The sequence below is a fragment of the Calonectris borealis genome, chromosome 1 (assembly GCF_964195595.1).
Source record: "Calonectris borealis chromosome 1, bCalBor7.hap1.2, whole genome shotgun sequence".
Taxonomy (NCBI): Eukaryota; Metazoa; Chordata; class Aves; order Procellariiformes; family Procellariidae; genus Calonectris; species Calonectris borealis.
In genome coordinates, this window is record NC_134312.1 from 145,428,315 (window position 1) to 145,449,680 (window position 21,366).

Genomic DNA, 21,366 nt, shown 5'->3' on the forward strand with positions numbered 1-21,366 from the left:
GACCTGAAACTTGAGCCAGTGTTTGTATGGAAGCATGAATCATATTCTCCTTTTTAGTAGAGTGTTTCTTTTCGTTGCCTAGAGTGAGATTTTAACAACAGTAACAAACTTTATGAAAAAGTTCTGCAATAGGAGCATAATTTTACTAAGTGCTTTGTACCTTTCTGTGGGATTCTTGAGTTCTTCACTTCCTTGATGTCTCCCATATCTCTCCAGCAGAAATTTCAGCCTTATTACTTATGAATTCAAGATGCAGCATCCCACGTTTCCATAGGTTCCATTTCAGACTGTTTCGAATGTTTAACAGATGCTAGTTATACAAAGGATGAAAGAAACATTCTGTATATACTGTTTTCTCCATTAGCCTCTCAGAGATGGGACATCCTCTGCAGACTGCTTTAAATTGCCATATTTATGTATGGCTGTGAAAACAAAAATATGCTTTTTCCTTGCCTCTTCATTTGTTTAATTCTTCCTAGTATATTTTCTTCTTGGTTTCTCTCCACTGTTGGTAAATGGGGAGGTTTTATGATGCAGAGGAAATGCATGTATTAAGTTTTGCTTTAATGCGTAGTCTAGCATTAGCATCTTCTGTTGTATTTAAAGACATGCAGGACCTCTCGTTTCTTAATCAAGTCTCCTAGGGCACATTTACATTATAGCATAGGTCAGAGATGCCTGAGCCAACTTCAGATAAATGCTGAAAGTGATCTAGGTGGCAGCACACAGCACTGCACAGGTTAATTTACATTGTCTAAAACCTGGGTGAATTTGTTTCTGTAGAGTTCTGTATGTCTATAGTTCAGTACCAAATCTAACCCAGGTTCTTCTGCAGTGGACTGGATTTGTTACTTTTATAAATACAGAGTAAACATGCCTTCAGTTGTGAACTGTGCAGCAGCTACTGGCATCTTTAAACATGCATAGAAAGGAAATCAATTGTTAACTTTGGTGGAAATTGGAGTTTGTCTACTTTTTTTTACCCTCACCTTCCCCCGCCTTTCTTTTTATATTATAATTGTTTAAAAAAAGTGTGCCCATGTGGTTGTTATGGAATATACAATACAGATTTGTTTGGTAGGAACTGTTTCGTTTCTGGCATAGGTAAAAGCAACTTGATCTTGTTATCATGAATACTTGTTAGTAAAATGTTTCATAATGACAGTGGCAGTTTGCGCGTTGTCTTGAACTTGATTTATTTTTTTAGGATATTGAAGCAAAAAAAGAAGCACAGAAGGAAAAAGAAATTGATGAACAGGAAGCAAATGCATCAACGCTCCATAGGAGCAGGACTCCATTGGACAAAGACCTTATTAATACTGGAATCTATGAATCTGCAGGAAAACAAAGTTTACCATTAGTTCAGTTAATTCAGCAATTACTAAGGTAATTGCCTCGAATTTGTCTTTTATTTTTGTACAGAAGATCTGTTCAGATGTTTTGTGAACTAGTCAACTAAAGGATGTGTAATTTTGGTTAGCAAATAAATAGTCTCCTGCTAGCATTTTAGCTCCTCAGAATTCAAAATATGGAACATTCTCCTAGCTTGTCTATAGTTTTGCTATTTTATGTTTGCTAAGGAGCAAAGTTCTATACTTAATTACCCGATTTTAGAAAGACTTATTACCTTGCTTTTATGGATTTTTATATTCTTCCTGTACTCTGAAAGTCTGTGTAATAAATATAGGACAAACATTCAAAAGCGTGTCCTTACAAAGTATGAGATTCAGGACAGATTTATTTAGAACTGAATGCTTTGCCTTGTTTATTTAGAACTGAATATTTTGGCTCAATGAGACTGTAGTTGGGACTATAAGTGGGGAAGAAACCTGAATTTTAAATTCTTGACACTGAGAAAGAATTGTGAATGCATGACCAATAGGGTGCTGAGAACAAACCTTTACGTCAGCTACAGCAGTATTTAATATGTAGCATATGTAGCAGGAAGTAATTATGAGATTACTAAGAAATTTATTGTGCTTTTTCACTTAATTGTGATGGTAACCATGTAATTTAATCAGTACTGAGACTTTTTTTGAAAGACAGTGTCACGACTTTCATTGCAGCCTTTCAGTTAAAATTGTCACGTTATATTTTATAGTGAGTGATGACAAGAAATACAAAATTGATGTATTTTACAAAGCCTGGTAAACAAAATGACTCCACAAAAACCATTGACTTTTGGGTTCTATGGTGCAAACAAGGGAACATCCTACAAAGAAACTTTGCATAGGTTCTTGCATATTTGTGTGAAATTCTAGCAAAAGCTTAACCCATGTTTCTGTGGACTGCCTTCACTGTCAGCTCCCATTAAGTATTTTACAATACTTTTATACCAATTAGGAACATCGCTTCACAGACGATAGCCAAACTAAAAGATGTTGCTCGTCGCATTTCTTCCTGCATGGACCATGAACATTATAGCAAAGAGAGATCTGCTTCTCTGGACCTGTTGCTCCGTTTTCAGCGTCTACTTGTTAGTAAACTTTACCCAGGAGATTGTGTTGGGCAGGTCCCTAATACATACAGTAAGTTACTGTAAAAAAAAAAAAAAAGCCCCACCTTCCCCAAGCATTTCTGTAATACCTCTTTTACAGGATAGCAGTTTCCTATTTTAATTTATCTTCTTGTCTCATTTATCAGCCTAGTTGCTGAGTCTGTCTGAAAAGTGTTTGAAAGTAGTTTCTTTAAATTGTTTTCAGTAAAGGAAAATTTCTCTTTGGAAGGCAACAGGATCTAGAAAATACATTTTTTAAAAAGTTTTAAAAAGATGTTTCTTAATTCAGTGCTGATACTGAGTGGCTGCATTTCAGAATAGTTTGACAGCTTTTGAAATCTGTTTCTTAAATATGACTATGCGATAGTTTTCTGTGCTTTTCCTCCTTTTTATACAGGTCCTGACCTCTTAGGTGTTGGCTCTTTACTGAAGAAATACACTGCTCTTCTGTGCACGCACATTGGTGATATACTCCCTGTGGCAACCAGCATTGCTTCTACTAGTCATAGGCATTTTGCAGAAGTATCTCGTGTCGTGGATGGAGATTTAACAGGTAGGTTTTTCTTTGCTGTCCTCCTTTCTTCCTCTTCCACGAAATTATAAAGCTATGTTGTAGATGTTCTTGAAAGTTCTAAATGACTAAAAAAGAGTCAATTTAATCTTTTGATTGATGGGAGAGAAGAAGGGCAAATTTGATGGGGAAGGCGAGAGCTTTGTACTAAAGCAGTAATAGAAGGCAGAATGTATTGCTTGGTGATTTACTTCCGTGATGCTGTAAACATACATCTCGAATTAAATCTGAATATCTTCTGTGTTTTCTGTGTTTTAGGCATTCTTCTTCCAGAATTGGTGGTTTCTGTAGTGCTACTCCTCAGTAAAAATGCTGGATTAATGCAGGAAGCTGGTGCTATCCCTCTGTTGGCTGGCTTGCTGGAACATCTAGACAGATTTAACCATCTAGCCCCTGGAAAAGAAAGGGATGACAATGAGGATTTAGCTTGGCCAGGAATAATGGGTATGTACTAGTAGCATCTGGACTATTTATTTATATCTTCATAAAGTAGCTATATAAAAATGGTGACTGTTCATGAACTACTCTCAGGAAGGGAATTCTACTTTACAGTGCAATTTTTTATTACCAATTCATATGGCAGTCATATGGCAGTATTTATTTCTGTCAATAAATTCTTACAGAAGTTATGTATAGAGGTAGGATTAAGCAGAGTACAAGTGCAACTTTTTAAAGAAGTAGTTCACATCATTTTGCATTTTGAGTGTGAAAAGTTGCAGTGAAAACATGAGTAGTACATCTAAGCATTTTGTTACTAAATTCTACCTGTAACATAAAGGGAGGCTAATGTGAAAGCTTTGAAATAAGGAAGTTTTCTTTTCCCAGGGCACTTTATAATATGAGCTGTGTCTGGGGTGAAAAGAGAAGCAGAAAATGTGGAATTCTGCCTGTGAGCATTTTACTGGTGGAGGGAGAAACGAAACATGGTTGGCATAACCCAAGAGAGCTAAAGGTTACACTACTAGACAGTAGTGTATTGGGGAGAGCAAAAACTATGTGAAAATTCAGTTATTGGTCTAATAGAGCAAACTGAGATGAAGGCACATATGTGTGAACAATACTCCGATGTTTTTTGCCTGAATGAAATTGCCTTTAGTTTGAAGTAGTTTACTGATATGTAGTTTGGAAGAGTTCTAACGTGTATGTAACCTTCCTTCTTTTATTTAAAAAAATCTGGATTTAGACTGAAATTAAATATACAGCCAATGCCTTGCAGGCAAGCATGTAGTAAAACTGAAGTAATTTGCAGGGAGAACTGACTAGAGCAGTGATTTGCCAGAATACTGGTTGTTCTGCTCCATCTCCAAAGAAAACAGCTGTATAGTTGGGCAATGCTAGGTCTTTGACAGTGTGACATTGGAGATAATGCATAAAAGAATACAGCATACATACAGTTTAACTGCATAATATGTAAACAGGAACATATTAATAGCCGTTTTGACTTTTGAGCATATGAAAAGACAAGCAGCCTTTGAATAGAAATGAAGAATTTGGTTAGGCAACTATTAAAAGAACGTTCAGAAAAAACTTTACTTTCTGTTTTTTTGTTGATAAATTTTTTATTCTGTTTTATACCTGTAGGTTCATTTTTTACTGGCCAGAGTTGCAGAAATAATGAGGAGGTGACACTGATACGTAAAGCTGACCTGGAGAACCACAACAAAGACGGAGGATTTTGGACAGTGATTGATGGGAAAGTGTATGATATAAAAGACTTCCAAACCCAGTCTTTAACTGGCAATAGCATACTTGGTGAGAATCAGCATCTGAATTAAAGACACAAATTACTTCTGTTTCAAAACTAGATGGCATAAACACATTTTTAGATATTATACTGACTACCTCATTCTTTTATTAGCTCAGTTTGCAGGTGAGGACCCAGTTGTTGCGTTGGAAGCTGCTTTGCAATTTGAGGACACGCGGGAGTCAATGCATGCCTTCTGTGTTGGCCAATATATGGAGGTAAAAATGTTGTATATTAATGGATATGCACTTTCTAAAGTAAAGTATTGCTTTGCTTTCAAAATTCTTCTTGGATCTCAGTTCTAGCTTTCAACTCCTATTTGTTTTAATTAGCCTGACCAGGAAGTGATTACAACACCAGATCTCAGTACTTTGTCATCACCTCTAATAGACACAGAAAGGAATTTGGGTCTTCTCCTTGGACTGCACGCTTCCTACCTGGCAATGAGCACACCACTTTCTCCTCTGGAAGTTGAATGTGCCAGTAAGCAGAACTTCACTTTCAGCTTAAATAAGTGATAAATACTTGTTAAAGCATGCAAGAAAGAGACACAGGCCAAATAAATTAACTGGAAATCTAGCACGTCTTTAGTTTTGCTGTCTTCTGAAGAAGTTCTTTATTCTTAACGTTAATTACCACACTCATAAAAGTCCAATAATTTAGCAAGATTTAAATGGGGATTAGATAATTTTAACAGTTAAATATTCAGAATTTTGTAATATACAAGATAGAATATTGGAAGAGAAAGGAGACTCTGTGTAGCACAGTTATCTCACTAATTTGTGTTCAATTAAGAGTGCCTGAAGCATCTGGTGTTGGATTCTATCTTGTTGGGTATCTTAATTTGGTGAATAGAGGGTATAATTCAGTATTAATGACAGAAAAATAGCTAAGGTCCTATTATCTCTAAGCAGGTGATGGCTGCTCTGTTACTTAATTGTTTCTTATTTGCAGAACCCTTCTTTTTCTGTGACAAAGTTTCAGCAAATGGAAGCGCTGCTAAACCTTGTTTGAAGCTGTGTATGCATTTTATTTGAGGAAATTGTTGAGTCTTGATAGCTTAATCTTTCATCAGAATATACATCTGTGTTTTCTTTCTTTTAGAATGGCTGAAATCATCTATCTTTTCTGGAGGCTTGCAAACTAGTCAGATTCATTACAGTTACAATGAGGAAAAAGATGAAGACCATTGCAGTTCACCTGGTAATACTACCCCAAATAAATCAAAACTATATACACATCGATTAACTTTGAGTGACCATTCACAACCTTTTCTCCAAGCTATTGCAGATAATAATATTCAGGATCACACTGTGAAGGTAAGCCCTCCGTAGTTCTGTTCACAAAAAATGTTGCTGAAGGGTGACAGTGGTGGCCTGAAACAGTTTTGTTGGTGAAAATTCTCCAAAAGTTATTTCAGAATTACTTTTTGTGAAAGGAGTGGTTGAGTACTACTAATGGATAAAAATTGCATATTTCACTTAATATCATAACCACACAGTTTTTTCTTTTGAATTTTTGAATGGGAGAACTGAAAAATTTAAATGTTTTCTTACCAAAAAAATTAATAATGCGTTACTTTCCATGCCAAGTTCTAGTAGTATTGACAGATCCTGCTCATCTCCAGTTGAACTCCAGATGGAGTTTTTGTTGCCAAAGTGCAAATACATTTTGTGTGTCAGGTGCATGTATGCCTTTGTCTTAAAATCCCTTTGTGCCTTGGGGTTCAGGTTTCACTTGTTCGGAATCGTGGATATTATGACAACCCCTAAGATTTACATTGATTACTGTCTTCTGTAATACCTTGAGATTTTCTAACCCTTTGAGTTCAGCTCCTTTTATCAAAAAAACCCAAATAAGTCCTTGGGAGGATAGAATAGCAGTAATGACGAGTCAGGAGAAGACAATTACAAATCATGTTAGGTGACCTGTCTATCTCAGGAAGAGATAAAAGCAGTAGTAGCTTTGTTCCTTGAGCCATCTTGCTCTTCATACAAGAAGAATGATACAGGGTATTCTTTGTAGTATTGGGTTGTGATTGCTGTGTATGAAATGGCGCACACTGCGTGGTGTAACTCGCTTCTGAATGTTAGTTCAGATTGTGGGGGTTATTCAGTGTTATTTAAATGCTGGCTGCAGTATTTTGGGCATTTTCATTGTGTTTAAAACCAAAATTAAGCAGAGGCTGTTGTGTGTTTTTGTAGGACTTCTTGTGTCAAATAGAGAGATACTGTAAACAGTGTCACTTAACAACACCAATCACATTCCCTCCTGAGCATCCAGTGGAAGAAGTAGGACGTTTGTTGTTATGCTGTCTTCTGAAGCATGAAGATTTGGGTAGGTAGGCTTGTGGTATAGCTGTCCCAGAATACATTTTAGACCAGTTTAAGCTCTGCTATGGATAATTCTGGAAATGCATGTTCAGAGATTGTCTTTTCCCATTAAGGTCATGTAGCACTCTCTCTTGTTCATCCTGGTACCCTTGGAGTTGACCAGGTAAAGCACAAAACCTTACCAAAATCTGTAGTGGATGTGTGTCGTGTTGTCTACCAAGCAAAATGCTCACTGATTAAGGTAAGCCTCTTACCTGATGAAATTTAGACTATTTTTAATTTGAAGCGTTTTATTAAGAAGTTATATATTGTTCATTTTATTGTATATTAAACAGTAACCTAATCTTTCAATGCCTTTTCTAGACCCATCAAGAACAAGGACGTTCTTACAAGGAAGTTTGTGCTCCTGTCATTGAACGTTTGAGATTCTTATTCAATGAACTACGTCCTGCAGTTTGCAATGATTTATCTATAATGTCTAAATTTAAACTTCTGAGCTCCTTGCCCCGATGGCGGAGGGTAGCTCAGAAAATAATTAGAGAAAAAAGGAAAAAAAGAGGTAAGGGAACATTAATATTGTATTTTCTTTGAAACAGTGAAAATCAATCTCATTCCCAGGTTTGCTGCTCTGTATTTGAGACTCTTGTTGGCTAAAGCATCAAAGCCATTTGCTTTCTGCTGCATTTTCATTAAGTTTTCTAAATCAATGGTTACATGTCAGTTCCTACAGCAAAAACAGGCAGACAGAGAGTCAAGGTGAGGCATGCTTATTTGTGTTCCAGCATATTAAACATGATCCATCAATATCAGTCCCTCTGAATTGGTTTTAGTAAAGTTTAACTAGAAGTGGCATCTTATTAAAAATCATGTTTTATTAAAGCAGTGTAGTCAAAGAACTGTTTAACTGGAAATAAATTAATGTGGTGAACAAACATCGAGGTGCTTTTGAAATTGGTCTTTAAAGGTAAAAGCATATTGCAGATATTACCAGAGCTAATTTGATAATAATTGGACATAGAATTCACCAAGAGTACATTTCCATTTTATTACAGGCAGATCTTAAGCATTCTGTATGCTTAGGTTATCATGCAAACCTAAAAATGTGACACTGTAAGATGTTATCAGATTTCATGAAAGAATAATTTTTTTATTTCTAGTGCCAAAAAAATCTGAATCTGCTGATGTGGAAGAATCCAAAATTGGAAACGAAGAGAGTGATTTAGAAGAATCCTGTGTGGTACCTCACAGTCCTGTACCTATAGATAAAAGGCCTATACCAATCAAATCACCCAAGGTAGGATATAAGATTTTGAATCAACCTTGTGAATAAAAATAACAAGAGGAAAAAATTAGCTAAAACATGATTGCTATAACTTGACATTTAATATTCTGATAATGGTGTTTGGGATATATTATTACGTATAGCACATTGTTTTAGTGAAACCTGGAATAATTCTTAAAAAAAAACTTGTGTACTGCACGTTTAGAATCTGTAAAGATACCTTCTCTAATTTTTAGATTATTGATAATCTTAGAAATGTTCAGATAAAGCTTCAGAATAAAAGGTTGTGATGGGTCGCTTTCTCTCTTTTAAATACTAATGCATTTGAAATTTTATGTAGCAATTGTCAACAAGATAATGAGTTACAAATAATACTAAGCTCTTTCCTGGCTTTGAAGAAGTTTCCTTTTTTTTCCCCCCTCCTAGTATTTTAAATTTGGTCATGGCTTTACATGAAATAACTTTTATTTTCAGTAATTTAAAATTTGTTTTAACATGCTACTTTCCTGTTTTTCAGGATAAGTGGCAGCCACTTTTGAGTACAGTTACAGGTGTCCACAAATACAAATGGCTGAAGCAAAATGTCCAAGGCTTGTATCCACAGTCTGCCCTCCTTAACACCATTGTTGAATTTGCACTTAAAGAAGAGCCGGTGGATGTAGAAAAAATGAGAAAATGTTTATTAAAACAGGTAAAATGGATGAAAATGGGTTAGCATGTATTAGCAGTTTACATAAGTATGACAATGTTTTTTTCTCTTTTGCAGTTGGAAAGAGCAGAAGTTCGTCTGGAGGGAATAGATACTATTCTGAAATTGGCAGCAAAAAATTTTTTGCTCCCATCTGTGCAGTATGCTATGTTCTGTGGATGGCAGAGGCTTATTCCAGAAGGAGCCAATATAGGGTAAAACTTTTTGTTGTTTTTGCTTTCACAATTCTTAAGTAAGAAAAAAATACTTACTTTTGTTGTTTTTCTATGAAGGGAACCTCTTACCGACTGCTTGAAGGATGTTGATCTGATCCCACCGTTTAACAGAATGCTGCTAGAAGTAACTTTTGGGAAGTTGTATGCGTGGGCTATTCAGAATGTCCGGAACATCTTGCTAGATGCTAATGCAAAATTTAAAGAACTAGGTGAATCTCATTTCGTGGTTGTTGGCTTGGGAGAAAACTGTTTTTAATGAATATTGTTGCATTTTTTGAAGTTCCCAATAATTTGGATCCTAAAATAAGTTCCCTTGGTTTGTGTTGAGAAATACTTTCTGTCCAGCCATGTGTTGTTCCACTCCCCACCTCGTTCCCCCTTAACTCACTTTTCAGTGTGTCCCAGCAACAGGTCATTGATTACTCATTGATTACTCATTGATTACTCATTGATTACTCATTGATTACTCATTGATTACTCATTAGTAACATGTTACTATTAAAATCTAAATTATAAAAAGTTTCTTGGAACTTCAACTTGTAAGTTCTTAAAGCCAAGCAGGGAATAAAAAATATTTTAAACCATCAAACAAATCTATAACCTATTTTATTGTAGCTCCCAAATGTCAACTGACTTTGTTATTTATATTACTTTTTAATTAGGTGTGCAGCCTGTTCCTCTACAAACAATTACTAATGAGAATCCAGCAGGACCAAGTCTTGGGACTATTCCACAAGCACGTTTTCTGCTGGTCATGCTCAACATGTTGACACTGCAGCACGGTGCTAATACCTTGAGCCTCCTCCTTAATTCTGGCATGCTAGCGTTGACACAAACAACACTGCGACTGATAGGTATGAGATCTTCTTGTTTCTTGTTCGGAAGAAAGCACGTTTTACAAATTTCCTGTATTTTTTATCTGTTGGTGTACCCAAACTACAGAATGACTTTGCTGCTTAAAGATAGTACTCAATGCTATTTACCTTTATCCCTGATACAAAAGCCACATCTGTGAGCATGATTGAGAAGGAAGTTAGTTGATTATAGCCTTTATTCAGTCATGATTTTTCTCCTAAGCCTTTGCTTTGGCCATCCTTTGCTAGAATTTAGGAGTGATAGTATAGTTTTGGTGGAAACATTGCAAATAAATTAAAAATGGAAAATTTAAAATGGAAACATTAAAAACTGCCTACTCCCTACTCATTCAGTTTCATTTGTTCTACCTATTAAAACCATTCCCAGTCTGCATATTTAAGCTGGAAGCTTCATTTGTTTGTTCTGTTATAAGAAATTCTGTGGTGTTTTTTGCCATGATTCAAGTTCTCCTGCTTTTTCTTTCTTGGTTTTCTTCGATAATAGTAAATACTTGTTCTCGTAACTTGTACTTAACTGGAGTGCTCATAAGAAGTTTTTCCAAAAAAATTCTGTTAGTAGAACCATTTAGCTACTGGACTTATCATTATAACGTCTCTATTTTTCACTTATTTTTGTTCAAAATTAAGTATTTAAAGTCCTCTGCATTCAAAACCATTATATCCTGGTTTCCTAAAAGCTCATCTGACTGAATCATGTGTTAAGTCAGCTTTCCTATTTGTTACTGCTTTTATATGGCAAACCTTACGTGCCTTAAAGTTTAAGTGTGACAAAGGTACGTATAAAAACTTGTAGTAGGTTTTAAATTTTTCCATGTTTTTTCCTCTTTAGGACCTAGTTCTGACAACATTGAAGAAGATATGATTGCCTCTTCTCGTGGAGCTTCTGCCACAGTCCTAGAAGAGTCAAGAAAGGAAAGTACACCTGTTCAGCTCCCTGTTTCTGGACCAGAGCTGGCAGCCATGATGAAAATTGGTACCAGAGTGGTGAGAGGGGTAGACTGGAAATGGGGTGATCAGGTACAACTTCTTTCATACAGGTTTGGGTATGTTAAAATCTAAAGTCTCTATTCAGTGGACTGTCTGTGAACTTTATGTTCAAACTTTAAAGGTCATTTTACATTTCAAAGACTTGGAGAATTAACATAAAACATATTAATTATTTTTTTAACTTCATTTTTGGAGATGAAAATTCTTTTTTAGTGAGACTGTTCTGATTCACGATTTAACAGGAAATTGGATCACTTGTTTTTATTGTACAATTTATATGTACAATATTATGTACTTCCAACTAGGTGTGTATGGCACTTACATAATACATAGTAAAATAGATCTAAACATGAGTGTTACTGCAGTTTACTGTGCAATTTCTTTTGAAGATTCCAACTTTATGCTGGATTTTGAAACATTATTGAAGGTTAGCAGCAAATGAGAGCAATAGCATTACTACTTTATTAACTTTGGATATGATTTAGTGTTGCTGATTGTGTAACTTGAGCCTCTCTCTTCTGTCAGGATGGACCCCCTCCAGGTTTGGGTCGTGTGATTGGAGAATTGGGAGAAGATGGCTGGATTAGAGTGCAGTGGGACACCGGAAGTACAAATTCTTACAGAATGGGGAAGGAGGGAAAATATGATCTCAAACTAGCTGAGCCACCGCCGGCAACGCAGCCCACAACAGAGGATTCGGACACTGAGGATGATTCTGGTAAAAAAGCAATTTTTTTCATAAAAGTAGAGGCAGGGTTTTAGTTGAATTCCAAAATTGATATCTTATAATATGAAAAAGCTTCTTTCACAGAAGAAAATGCTTCATCAAAGAAGATTAATTTAATTAATTTAGGTGTACATTTCTGACCAGAATCTTTTTTAAGATAGCTTTACCGTGAGAAAGGAGGATAGAAAGGATGGTATCACGTTTATTGCATGCTCACATGCAGAGAAAACAGTATTATCCAACTGAAATGGTTTCAGTTACAGATACCAGGAGGTATACGTTTTCACATATGTTAATGCTATTCTAAGGTGTCTTCTTTGTATGGCCTAATTATACATCTAGTCACACTGCTTCCTTATTCTTGGCACTGCATTTGGAATTTCTTTTAAGTTGCGTACTGCTAGAGAATAACTTGAAAATATCTGCACAAAATATCTGATTTATATTTTGCTCTTGCAGTTGGAAATAGGGAATTTTCTTCATGTCAAATCATCTTACAACAAATTTCTCACGTAGTGTTTGTTTCAGAACTCTTTGTGAAATAGATTAACTCAAGATTAATGTATTCCTTTGCCTTTTGTGTCTCCCTTCAGAAGGAGAACAAGTTGAAAGGAATCTCCACCCTACTTCTATGATGCTGACAAGTACTGTGAACCTGTTGCAGACACTGTGTCTCTCTGCTGGCGTCCATGCTGAAGTCATGCAAAGTGATGCTACTAGAACTTTGTGTGGTCTACTCCGTATGCTTGTGGAGAGTGGAACAATAGATAAAACAGGTATATTGTATAGAAACAGTCTGATTCAGCTATGTGCTTCTGTTTTGTGCTTTGTTGTCTTGTAACTTTGTAAATCTTTTGCTAATAGTTTTTAATCCTTTAAGGCCAAAGGCTTTCAGAGCTTTTAAAATCTTAGTTGTTAGCAAAAGCAACATAAGTGATCTTGAGCATTCTTAGAACAGAAGCAGTAAAAGCAGGAGAAATGCATGAGATGTGGAGCATCAGGATATATATGGTTGGCCTACACAATGAATTTCTTAGCAGTCTTTTTCTGTTTGGGGATTACAGTATGACTGGGTATGTCATATTCATTTCCATAGCTGCTTTGTAATTTCAGAAGTAACGCTGTTAACTACTTTGAAATGAGGAAACAGTATAAGGATGAGAATTGTTTTAAAGGCATATTTAATAAAATGAATTACAGGCTCTAAAATTGAAGTTAATAGTTCATGTGAAGACAGTGGAAGTAGCTCAGTGTTATGATTTGTCCAAAAAAGCCCCGTGTGGTATATAGAGAATTACATAGCTGGCAGAAAAGTCAACTGTTATATGTATATATCTTTTTGTTTTTAGCTTCCTTGCCAAATAAATTAGTTTATAAAGAACAGCATAGGAGTTGGTGCACGTTGGGATTCATTCGAAGTATAGCACTCATGCCTCAGATGTGCAGCACTCTTAGTACATCTCAGTGGATAACTTTGCTAATGAAAATTGTTGAGGGGCATGAATCTTTCACTGCTGCTTCACTACAGAGACAGGTAATGTGTGTATTTCCAAATTACTTTGATAGGCAATGAATTTAGTAGACTTTAGTTGTCTTTTAAAAAAAAAAAATGTATTTTAAAAAACAGATGGGAAATGTCCTTAAATCAGTTTTTAATTAATTGGAAAAAAGATGACATGTCTTTTTACATTTAGGACTCATTGTTTTAAATATACATCTGTAAGTTTTTGAGCCTTCAGGGCATTACAGACTCCCTTATTCTATTGAAAGTCTGAAAGTTTTGTACAGATGAGAGGCCGAAACAGTGTTGCAAAAATGTATTCCAGAAACTCCCATATAACATTTCCTAGAAGTTGAATAAAGAAAAGAATAACAAAAAGATGGTTAGAAAAAATGTGCAGTTTCATTTTAAAGTTATCAAATTGTGTATTATTTACTGTCCCTCCTTCCATAGTAAACTGTTATTCTTGTTTTAATTATAGTCTCTCTTAAGAAGCTGCATCTTTGCATCTTATTTTGGTATTGTATTTCCCTTGTCCGCTTGCCCCTTTTCTTTTTTCTTTTTTTCTTTTTTTCTTTTTCCTTTCCTTAGCATCTTGTAGTGCCTTTTTCATGAGATTGAAAACCAACCTTATTGTGGAGTAACTCTTCCAAGTTTTAAGGCTCGGGGATCAAAAGATCTTCTTAATCTCTTCCTTGATAAGTCATCAGCATTTTTTAACTAAAGCCTTGTATCATAAAGGCCTGTGCATTTTTGTGTGATCTTCCAGCAAATTCTTGCCAGTATATTTAATATGATGAGACTTCTGTCATCATCCAAGACTTAGTGCATTAGAGTCATCTGTGCTGTTCAGGGAATACTCGAGAGAAATGAGCATTCTTCATGTACCAGCGTTTAACTTAATAACAAGAAAAAGACGAGACTTTGAAGATTTAGAAAGGTGTGTTATTGACAGAGATTTACGGGAAGAGAAATCTCTTTACTGTTACTGGTCACTTGTATTATATTGGTCTTCTGGGTAGAAGATGAGGAAGCTCAAAACCTGAACTACTGTTCAGAACGTGCAACCCCATCTGCTCTTTGATACTGCAGCGCTGCACCCTCCTGTGTTCCTCGTCAGTCCTGCACTGAGTGTCTAGGTTTAGAGGTGCCAGCCTGTTCCTTCTGTACTCTGTCGGAGGCCCTGGTTTCACAATAACTACTTTTGGATATCACTGTGGTTGCTTTTTGCTTTCTTGTATCATGCAGCTTTATATCTCATGATTTTTAATTATCATACCTTCATTGCGGAACGCTTGGAAGCTTTCATTCTGAAATACATCTTAGTACTAAGTTCTGAATCTGGAATCTGAACAAACCTTCCCATTCTGTATTCCTATTTTTCCTATGTGTTTTAGTCATTTACATTGTTTCCCAGTGTGTGTTTGTCTCATGTCCTGAGTATTGAAGAGGTTGGATTTACTAATATAATATGCCAATAAAATTGTTACTGACTTTGAACTGGCATAACTTCTTTTAAAATATTCCTTAGCAAACTGAACAGAAGATCAGTAGCTCTGTAATTTCCACAGCCGGAAACAAATCAGCATTATAGAAAGAAATACAAAGGAAGGCTAACTTTTAAAATGTCTTTCTTCTATACTTAATATATTTGAGAATTTCTTTAATATTTGGTCACTTAAAATGGAGTAACACTAATTTTGTTCTCTTTTTAGATCCTTGCTGTGCATTTATTGAAAGCAGTACTTCCATCCTGGGATAAAAATGAAAGGTCAAGAGACATGAAATTTCTTGTGGAAAAACTGTTTGGATTTTTAGGCAGCCTGCTTAGTACTTGTTCTTCAGATATCCCACTACTCAGAGGTAGAGGAATTTTCCCTCAGTGTCTTATTTTTATGTATAGAAAATGCGTGTGTTAAATTGATAACTGTTGTGCAATTGCTTTGTCTTTCCAGAATCTACTCTGAGAAGGAGAAAGGCCAGGCCCCAAGCATCTCTAACTGCCACTCACAGTAGTACTTTAGCAGAAGAGATAGTGGCACTGCTAAGGACGCTCCATTCGCTCAGCCAGTGGAATGGACTCATAAACAAGTACATCAACTCTCAGCTAACCTCCATCACCCACATCTTTGCAGGAAAACAGTCAGAAGGGGTAGTTTCCACGTTTTAAAATAAGCTCATTTTTATAGCAATATTTATTTTGAAATTATAAATATTAAATGTTTGTAAACAATATTAAGTTTAATTTTGAAACCATTTTTATATTTGTATATACGTATTTGTGTGTTGTAATTTTTAAATTGAAGTATGTATGATTAACTTTGTATTTTAAAGCAGACAGAAGTATATGTTTTCTCCCTACAGTTCATTTTACTGTTCTTTATTAGGCTCTGTTGGATGACTACTTTCCTGACACTGAGAATCCAGAGGTGGGAGGCCTAATGGCAGTGTTAGCGGTGATTGGTGGCATAGACAGTCGCTTGAGACTGGGTGGACAAGTAGTTCATGATGAATTTGGAGAAGGCACAGTGACACGCATCACCCCAAAAGGGAAGATCACTGTACAGTTCTATGACATGCGAACATGTAGAGTGTGCCCTCTGAATCAACTGAAACCAGTAAGTTTGTTTTGTTGAGGCTTTAATACAGACAAGGGCATGATTAAAGACTCTGATATGGTGCAAAGAAAATATTTGTTCTTCATTGGGTAAATATATGGGCATTCAACACATACAATGCTCTGAATGCAAATGTAAGATGGTACTCATGTCAACCTCTATAGGGCCTTTAATGCCCGTCCTTATTTGTTGAGGAGGTGAAAGGAGAAGGGATTTGAGCTGAAGCCCTTTGATGTGAGGTAAAATCCTAAGTCATAACAATGTGATTTATAGCTCTTACATGAGAGGAGCTTATTTATTTGTATTTAACTTGATTTGCTTACTAACTTGAGTGTTTTCATTTGAATCTTAATCTCAAGTTGGTTAATACGGCTTTAGTGAAAGCACAGTCAAGGTGCCTGGTCTCCTTCAGGGACTGCAGTTCTTCCTTGCTCTGAATCTGTCTTGCTTTTTCACCAAGTAGACCTGCAATTGTGTGGTACAAATACAGGCTTAGGAGCTATGTAGGGAATAGAAATCCTCTTCAGTTGTTCCTGGTCAAGAGCAGTAAGACAAATGCTACTTCTTCGCTTCTTCAGTTAATAACCATTGAAACTTTTGAATGATTTCGTAAAATTTTGGAAAACACTAACCTGTAATTTTTTTTATTTTGTTTTGTCTGGTTCTTCCGCCACTGTCTAGCTTCCAGTTGTGGCTTTTAACGTGAACAACTTGCCTTTCACTGAACCTATGCTATCCATTTGGGCTCAACTAGTAAATCTGGCTGGAAGTAAAATAGAAAAACAAAGAATGAAGTCTCCCAATCAGGGTCTTTCAGGTATAGTTGGGGGTTTTTTGTTGTTTTTGTTTTGTTTTGTTTTGTTTTTAAGTAGCTGGATATACTCTGGGAAAAATACTGGTAACAGCAAACGTACATAAGAAAAAGGGTTTTCTGGAACCTTGCCTTTTTTCTTAGTCAACATTGAACAATGTGCACTTACGAGACAGGTTTAGCCAGGAGATGAATTGCTGTGCACTGTAAGTGGAATACCGTTTTTACTTTGGCGAGAAAATGTAAATAAGGTTTGGGGTTGGACTTCTTGTATTGAATTGTTTAAAATACTGGATGCATATAACATCTTAACTGCGCTTACTGTGCTATATATCAGCTGTATGATTGTCTAGGGTGTGAAAAGTAGGAAGGCGGTGTTTTTAATATCATGGGTCATAGAATGTGTGCAGACTTTTTATCCAGGTGCTGTTCAAACTACCTTGTACCATCAGTTTCACAAGCTTTCACACAGTGATTAAGGTGTAACTTAATTTTTGGACTGAGGTTGTATGAGTAATAGCCTTTCTTCTCCAATACAAGAGATTCCTAGCACTAATGGCTGCTTAATATTTCCGACAGGTCAAGTGGATTTGGATCTACTGCGATGCCAGCAATTAAAGCTGTACATACTGAAAGCAGGCCGAGCTCTGCTTTCTCACCAGGATACACTAAGGCAGATCTTGTCTCAGCCAGCTGTTCAGGAGTGTGCATTAAATCCTGCAGGTATCCTGAAATGCAACCTGAGTGTGCTGCTCTTTGTTTAGATGGTAGATAGAGTATGTGACTATAACCCTTGCTAATAGCACTTGGAGGGTAGAAATTAGGTTTGCCCTCTAAAGACTAAAAATTAAAAATTAAAATTCAGGAATGTTTTAACCTTATATATTAAAAGCATTTTGACTTTTTAAGTTAGGTTTTAAAGTCTAAGTGGATCAAGTGTTTGAAGCTTGAAATACTGTAGTTAGCTAAATTTGTACGTCTTCTATAGTTAGTAAGCTTTGTAAGTAATTTTAAAGAACTTGTGGGTTTTTTGCAGTGGTTTCTTTTTCTGCTTCAGAGCTTAAAGTATGAGTTCTCAATTGGCTATTCCTTTTACTTCAAAAGCTTTGCAGTTTCCAGTGAAACAAGTACCAGGATACAGTGTCTTAAGCATAATCTTAAAAGGAGTTTAAGGAATTGTAGTTTTAATACTTTGAATTCATTCTCTCTATATATTCATTCTACGTATAAAAATAAATAAAATAGCTTTGTCAGCTTTCAGGATAGCTATTGATGCCCTTATACTTTATATTAATTCTTCAGGCATTTGTGAAACATGTAATGTCTTTAAATAAATTCATATATTCAATTTATTTGTATATTTCTGGGGGGTTTTGTCAGTTGCCAAATTTTAAGTCAACAGAATCATCATCAGTTTTTTCCCAGGAATGGAACATGATTTTACTTCTACCATCAGTTTTTAAGGGGGGGGAACACACTCCCTCCCACCCCCCCTTTTTTTTTTAAAAAAAAAACCAGAACAGCATAAGTACATGAGGACTATTAACTGTTTTGCTATTGTTTCAAATATGAGAACTTCCTTTTGTTGGAGTTACATGAAGAGCGTGAGCACTTTCCTGAGTTAGCCACAGTAAAGATCTAGGAAACATGAATGTTTATGCCAACAAGAATACAAAAGCAAATATAAAAGTTGCAGAATCGTGAGCAGTTGATTCAAAAAAGGTGTACTCTTTTGAAGAGGCAATGAATACCTATAGGGAGCTCTTCCCAAGAGGTGTATTAGAGGGGGAAATCACTCAATCCAGAAAGCATGCACCATGGTTTTGGGGATCAATGACATTGTTGGTTGTCTGTATATTTATCCTGGAAGGACCTCTGTATAAAAATCTTATTGTAAAAAGGTGAAGACCTCTGTATAAAAATCTTATTGTAAAAAGGGGAACTCAGGAGATTCTTGTGCAAATTCACTGTCCACTGAGCAGTTTCTGCTAGACATGTTCTAGGTGTATTTTAGTAAAACTATTGTTTATCTACAAATTTCTCATTTGCTTTTTTGTACGGAGATTGTGGCACACATGATTTAATCTTAAATGCATGATTCCTCTGGAGAAGAAATATGGGAGAAATAACAATATGTTTGATCAACCATTAGGCCCCAGAATAAGTCTCCTGATTGACTTATGTTACATGGTTTTGGTTAAAATACTGTTTTTGTTTCAAGAGGATGGAGCAGTTGCCTCTCCCGACCTAGGAGATATGTCTCCTGAAGGACCTCAGCCTCCCATGATTCTTTTACAGCAACTTTTGACGGCTGCTACGCAACCATCACCTGTGAAAGCAATATTTGACAAACAAGAGCTTGAGGTAGAGTCTGTGTTTTCTACTGATAAGTAACTTAATAAATAAGTCTTTAATTCACATTCCAGTTGAAACTTGTTAAGCTATAGGTTTAAAAAAAAAAAGTGACACTGAACTCTTTTTGGCAAATAACCTTTAATTTCAGGCACACACACAAAAACCCCCATACTAAATATGCCTGTTTTACTTGGACTGATGTATTTGTTCTCATTTAGGCTGCTGCTTTGGCAGTATGCCAGTACCTGGCTGTAGAGTCTACACATCCTTCAACTCCAGTGTTTGAAGACTGCAGCTCTAGTGAAGCTACAACACCCATCACAGTGCAACACATCCGACCCACAAAAGTGAAGAAACGCAAACAATCTCCAATTCCACCCCTCCCCATTGTAGTTCAACTTATGGAAATGGGATTTCCTAGGAAAAACATAGAATTTGCACTAAAATCTCTGTCTGGAACCACTGGAAGTGCTTCTGGATTACCAGGTATTTCGTTTAGTTAATGATGTTAGAAGGAAAAGGAAAGTTGCGAGCAGATTAAAATGCTACTTACAAGGGAACAATTGTTACTTCTCTTTTTGGATACCATCTTAAGAATGTCAGAGAATCCCTTAGAGACAGACTGAGTTTGTCTTCTGTATTAGGAGTGGAAGCCTTGGTTGGCTGGTTGTTGGATCACCCTGATGTTCAAATTACGGATCTCTCTGATGCTGATACTATCTCTGATGAATATTCAGATGAGGAAATAGCAGAGGAGGTGGAAGAAGCTGAAGCTGCTTGCCCTGTGGTAAGTATCAACTTACTAAAACCTAAGTCATGCTAGCTGGCTGCAAATTTTGTAATTCTTTCCTTTTATGAACTTGCTTAGAGTACAGGACATTCTGCTGTCCCAAGATTTCAAGACTGTAACAAGGACCACAATTGCCATATGTTTCTAAGACATGTCGTAAAAGAACTCAAGAATAATCTATAAATATTTATGTATGAGTAGCACAAGGGAAGAGTGGAATGCAGGTAGATGTTTCACTAGTGATAGCTATAAGTATCCCTAATAATTGGTCTCAGTTTCATGTAAAATAGTCAATGCTATTGTGTAATATTTGTAAAGGACTCTTAAATTTTTTTTCCCCCGCCTCCCTTCCTTTGGTCTGAAAAACGAAAGTACATCAGCTACAAGGAATGACTGAGGGATTAGTGCATAAATGGCAAAAAGATGTCAGTGAAATAACTTAGCTTTTTCCTTATAAAAACTATTTTCACTTATTGGTGATAAAATGATCTTTACAATGCCTATTGAGTGTGGTGGGTTTGACGTGAATTTATATTAGGCTTCTGTTGACTTTCAGGAACTGTTTCAGTAAGGATTTGCTATTAAAATGAAATGGGTTCTGTATTTCTACTTATTTTTTAATGAGTTATGTTGAGTTTTCTGGCACATGCGGGATTTTGTAATTGAAAGAAATGCATTGTATTTTGAAGGAAATTAACTTGACATTGAGTTCTGATATACTTATCAGTATTGCAGTGAGAAACTGTGCTATATATTGCCTCGAATGAAAAAAAAAAAAATTTAATGCTCAAAACAGAAAGCTTTCTGAAAATTCTCGTTACAGCTGGAACGCAATAGTTGTCTTAAAAACTTTCAGTTAATCAAATCTTGAAAGGAATAATTTCTGATAACTACAATCTTATCTTTTTCGTCAGCTTGTTTTTTCTAAGGGAATACTTTAAATCCCATTGTATTATATAATGGAAAAATTTGTAGTGTACTTTATGTAGGAGATTACCATTCACCGCTGTATTTTTGTTTTTTTTTCCTGTCCAAACAAATAGCCTAAGAAGTGGAATGTGAATGTGTATCTGCAAGGCTAAGTAGATTACTCGCAAATCCTCTTTGTTGTAATTTTCTTTGGCAAGCAGATTCATAATAGCAACTCACAGCTTGTTTCACATATTTTGAAAATTTGCAGCTACATTCCTTGGCAAGTCATTTTGCAAAGTAAACTTTAGTTTAAAGTAAGGTAGATCTTAAATGTTAGCCTGTAGTGAGTTGACCTATTGAAGATTTTACCCGTTTTGGCATGCAACTTGGGTGTTATATGTGTGTGTTTTTGTTGGGTTATCTTCAGTCTCTGCTAACA

General features: G+C 35.9%; 1 protein-coding gene across 14 annotated transcripts in view; it reads left to right on the forward strand.

The window, feature by feature from the left end:
• Nucleotides 1-21,366, forward strand: part of HERC2 (HECT and RLD domain containing E3 ubiquitin protein ligase 2) — a 117,009-nt gene that overhangs the window by 43,584 nt on the left and 52,059 nt on the right. For all 14 annotated transcript variants that reach the window (XR_012670577.1, XR_012670579.1, XM_075134842.1 and 11 more), the window contains 28 exons: nucleotides 1,208-1,386; nucleotides 2,344-2,528; nucleotides 2,895-3,050; nucleotides 3,327-3,512; nucleotides 4,650-4,820; nucleotides 4,927-5,030; nucleotides 5,145-5,295; nucleotides 5,917-6,131; nucleotides 7,017-7,149; nucleotides 7,259-7,386; nucleotides 7,509-7,704; nucleotides 8,303-8,439; nucleotides 8,945-9,118; nucleotides 9,194-9,330; nucleotides 9,409-9,560; nucleotides 10,014-10,205; nucleotides 11,056-11,243; nucleotides 11,739-11,931; nucleotides 12,534-12,716; nucleotides 13,290-13,474; nucleotides 15,157-15,304; nucleotides 15,397-15,593; nucleotides 15,829-16,059; nucleotides 16,741-16,876; nucleotides 17,450-17,593; nucleotides 19,092-19,234; nucleotides 19,444-19,711; nucleotides 19,870-20,012. Coding sequence is in view for 12 of the 14 variants with exons in the window: in XM_075134842.1 (XP_074990943.1) it covers nucleotides 1,208-1,386; nucleotides 2,344-2,528; nucleotides 2,895-3,050; nucleotides 3,327-3,512; nucleotides 4,650-4,820; nucleotides 4,927-5,030; nucleotides 5,145-5,295; nucleotides 5,917-6,131; nucleotides 7,017-7,149; nucleotides 7,259-7,386; nucleotides 7,509-7,704; nucleotides 8,303-8,439; nucleotides 8,945-9,118; nucleotides 9,194-9,330; nucleotides 9,409-9,560; nucleotides 10,014-10,205; nucleotides 11,056-11,243; nucleotides 11,739-11,931; nucleotides 12,534-12,716; nucleotides 13,290-13,474; nucleotides 15,157-15,304; nucleotides 15,397-15,593; nucleotides 15,829-16,059; nucleotides 16,741-16,876; nucleotides 17,450-17,593; nucleotides 19,092-19,234; nucleotides 19,444-19,711; nucleotides 19,870-20,012 (4,755 nt within the window). In the remaining 2 variants the exon portion in view is untranslated. The remainder of the gene's footprint in view (nucleotides 1-1,207; nucleotides 1,387-2,343; nucleotides 2,529-2,894; nucleotides 3,051-3,326; nucleotides 3,513-4,649; nucleotides 4,821-4,926; nucleotides 5,031-5,144; nucleotides 5,296-5,916; nucleotides 6,132-7,016; nucleotides 7,150-7,258; nucleotides 7,387-7,508; nucleotides 7,705-8,302; nucleotides 8,440-8,944; nucleotides 9,119-9,193; nucleotides 9,331-9,408; nucleotides 9,561-10,013; nucleotides 10,206-11,055; nucleotides 11,244-11,738; nucleotides 11,932-12,533; nucleotides 12,717-13,289; nucleotides 13,475-15,156; nucleotides 15,305-15,396; nucleotides 15,594-15,828; nucleotides 16,060-16,740; nucleotides 16,877-17,449; nucleotides 17,594-19,091; nucleotides 19,235-19,443; nucleotides 19,712-19,869; nucleotides 20,013-21,366) is intronic.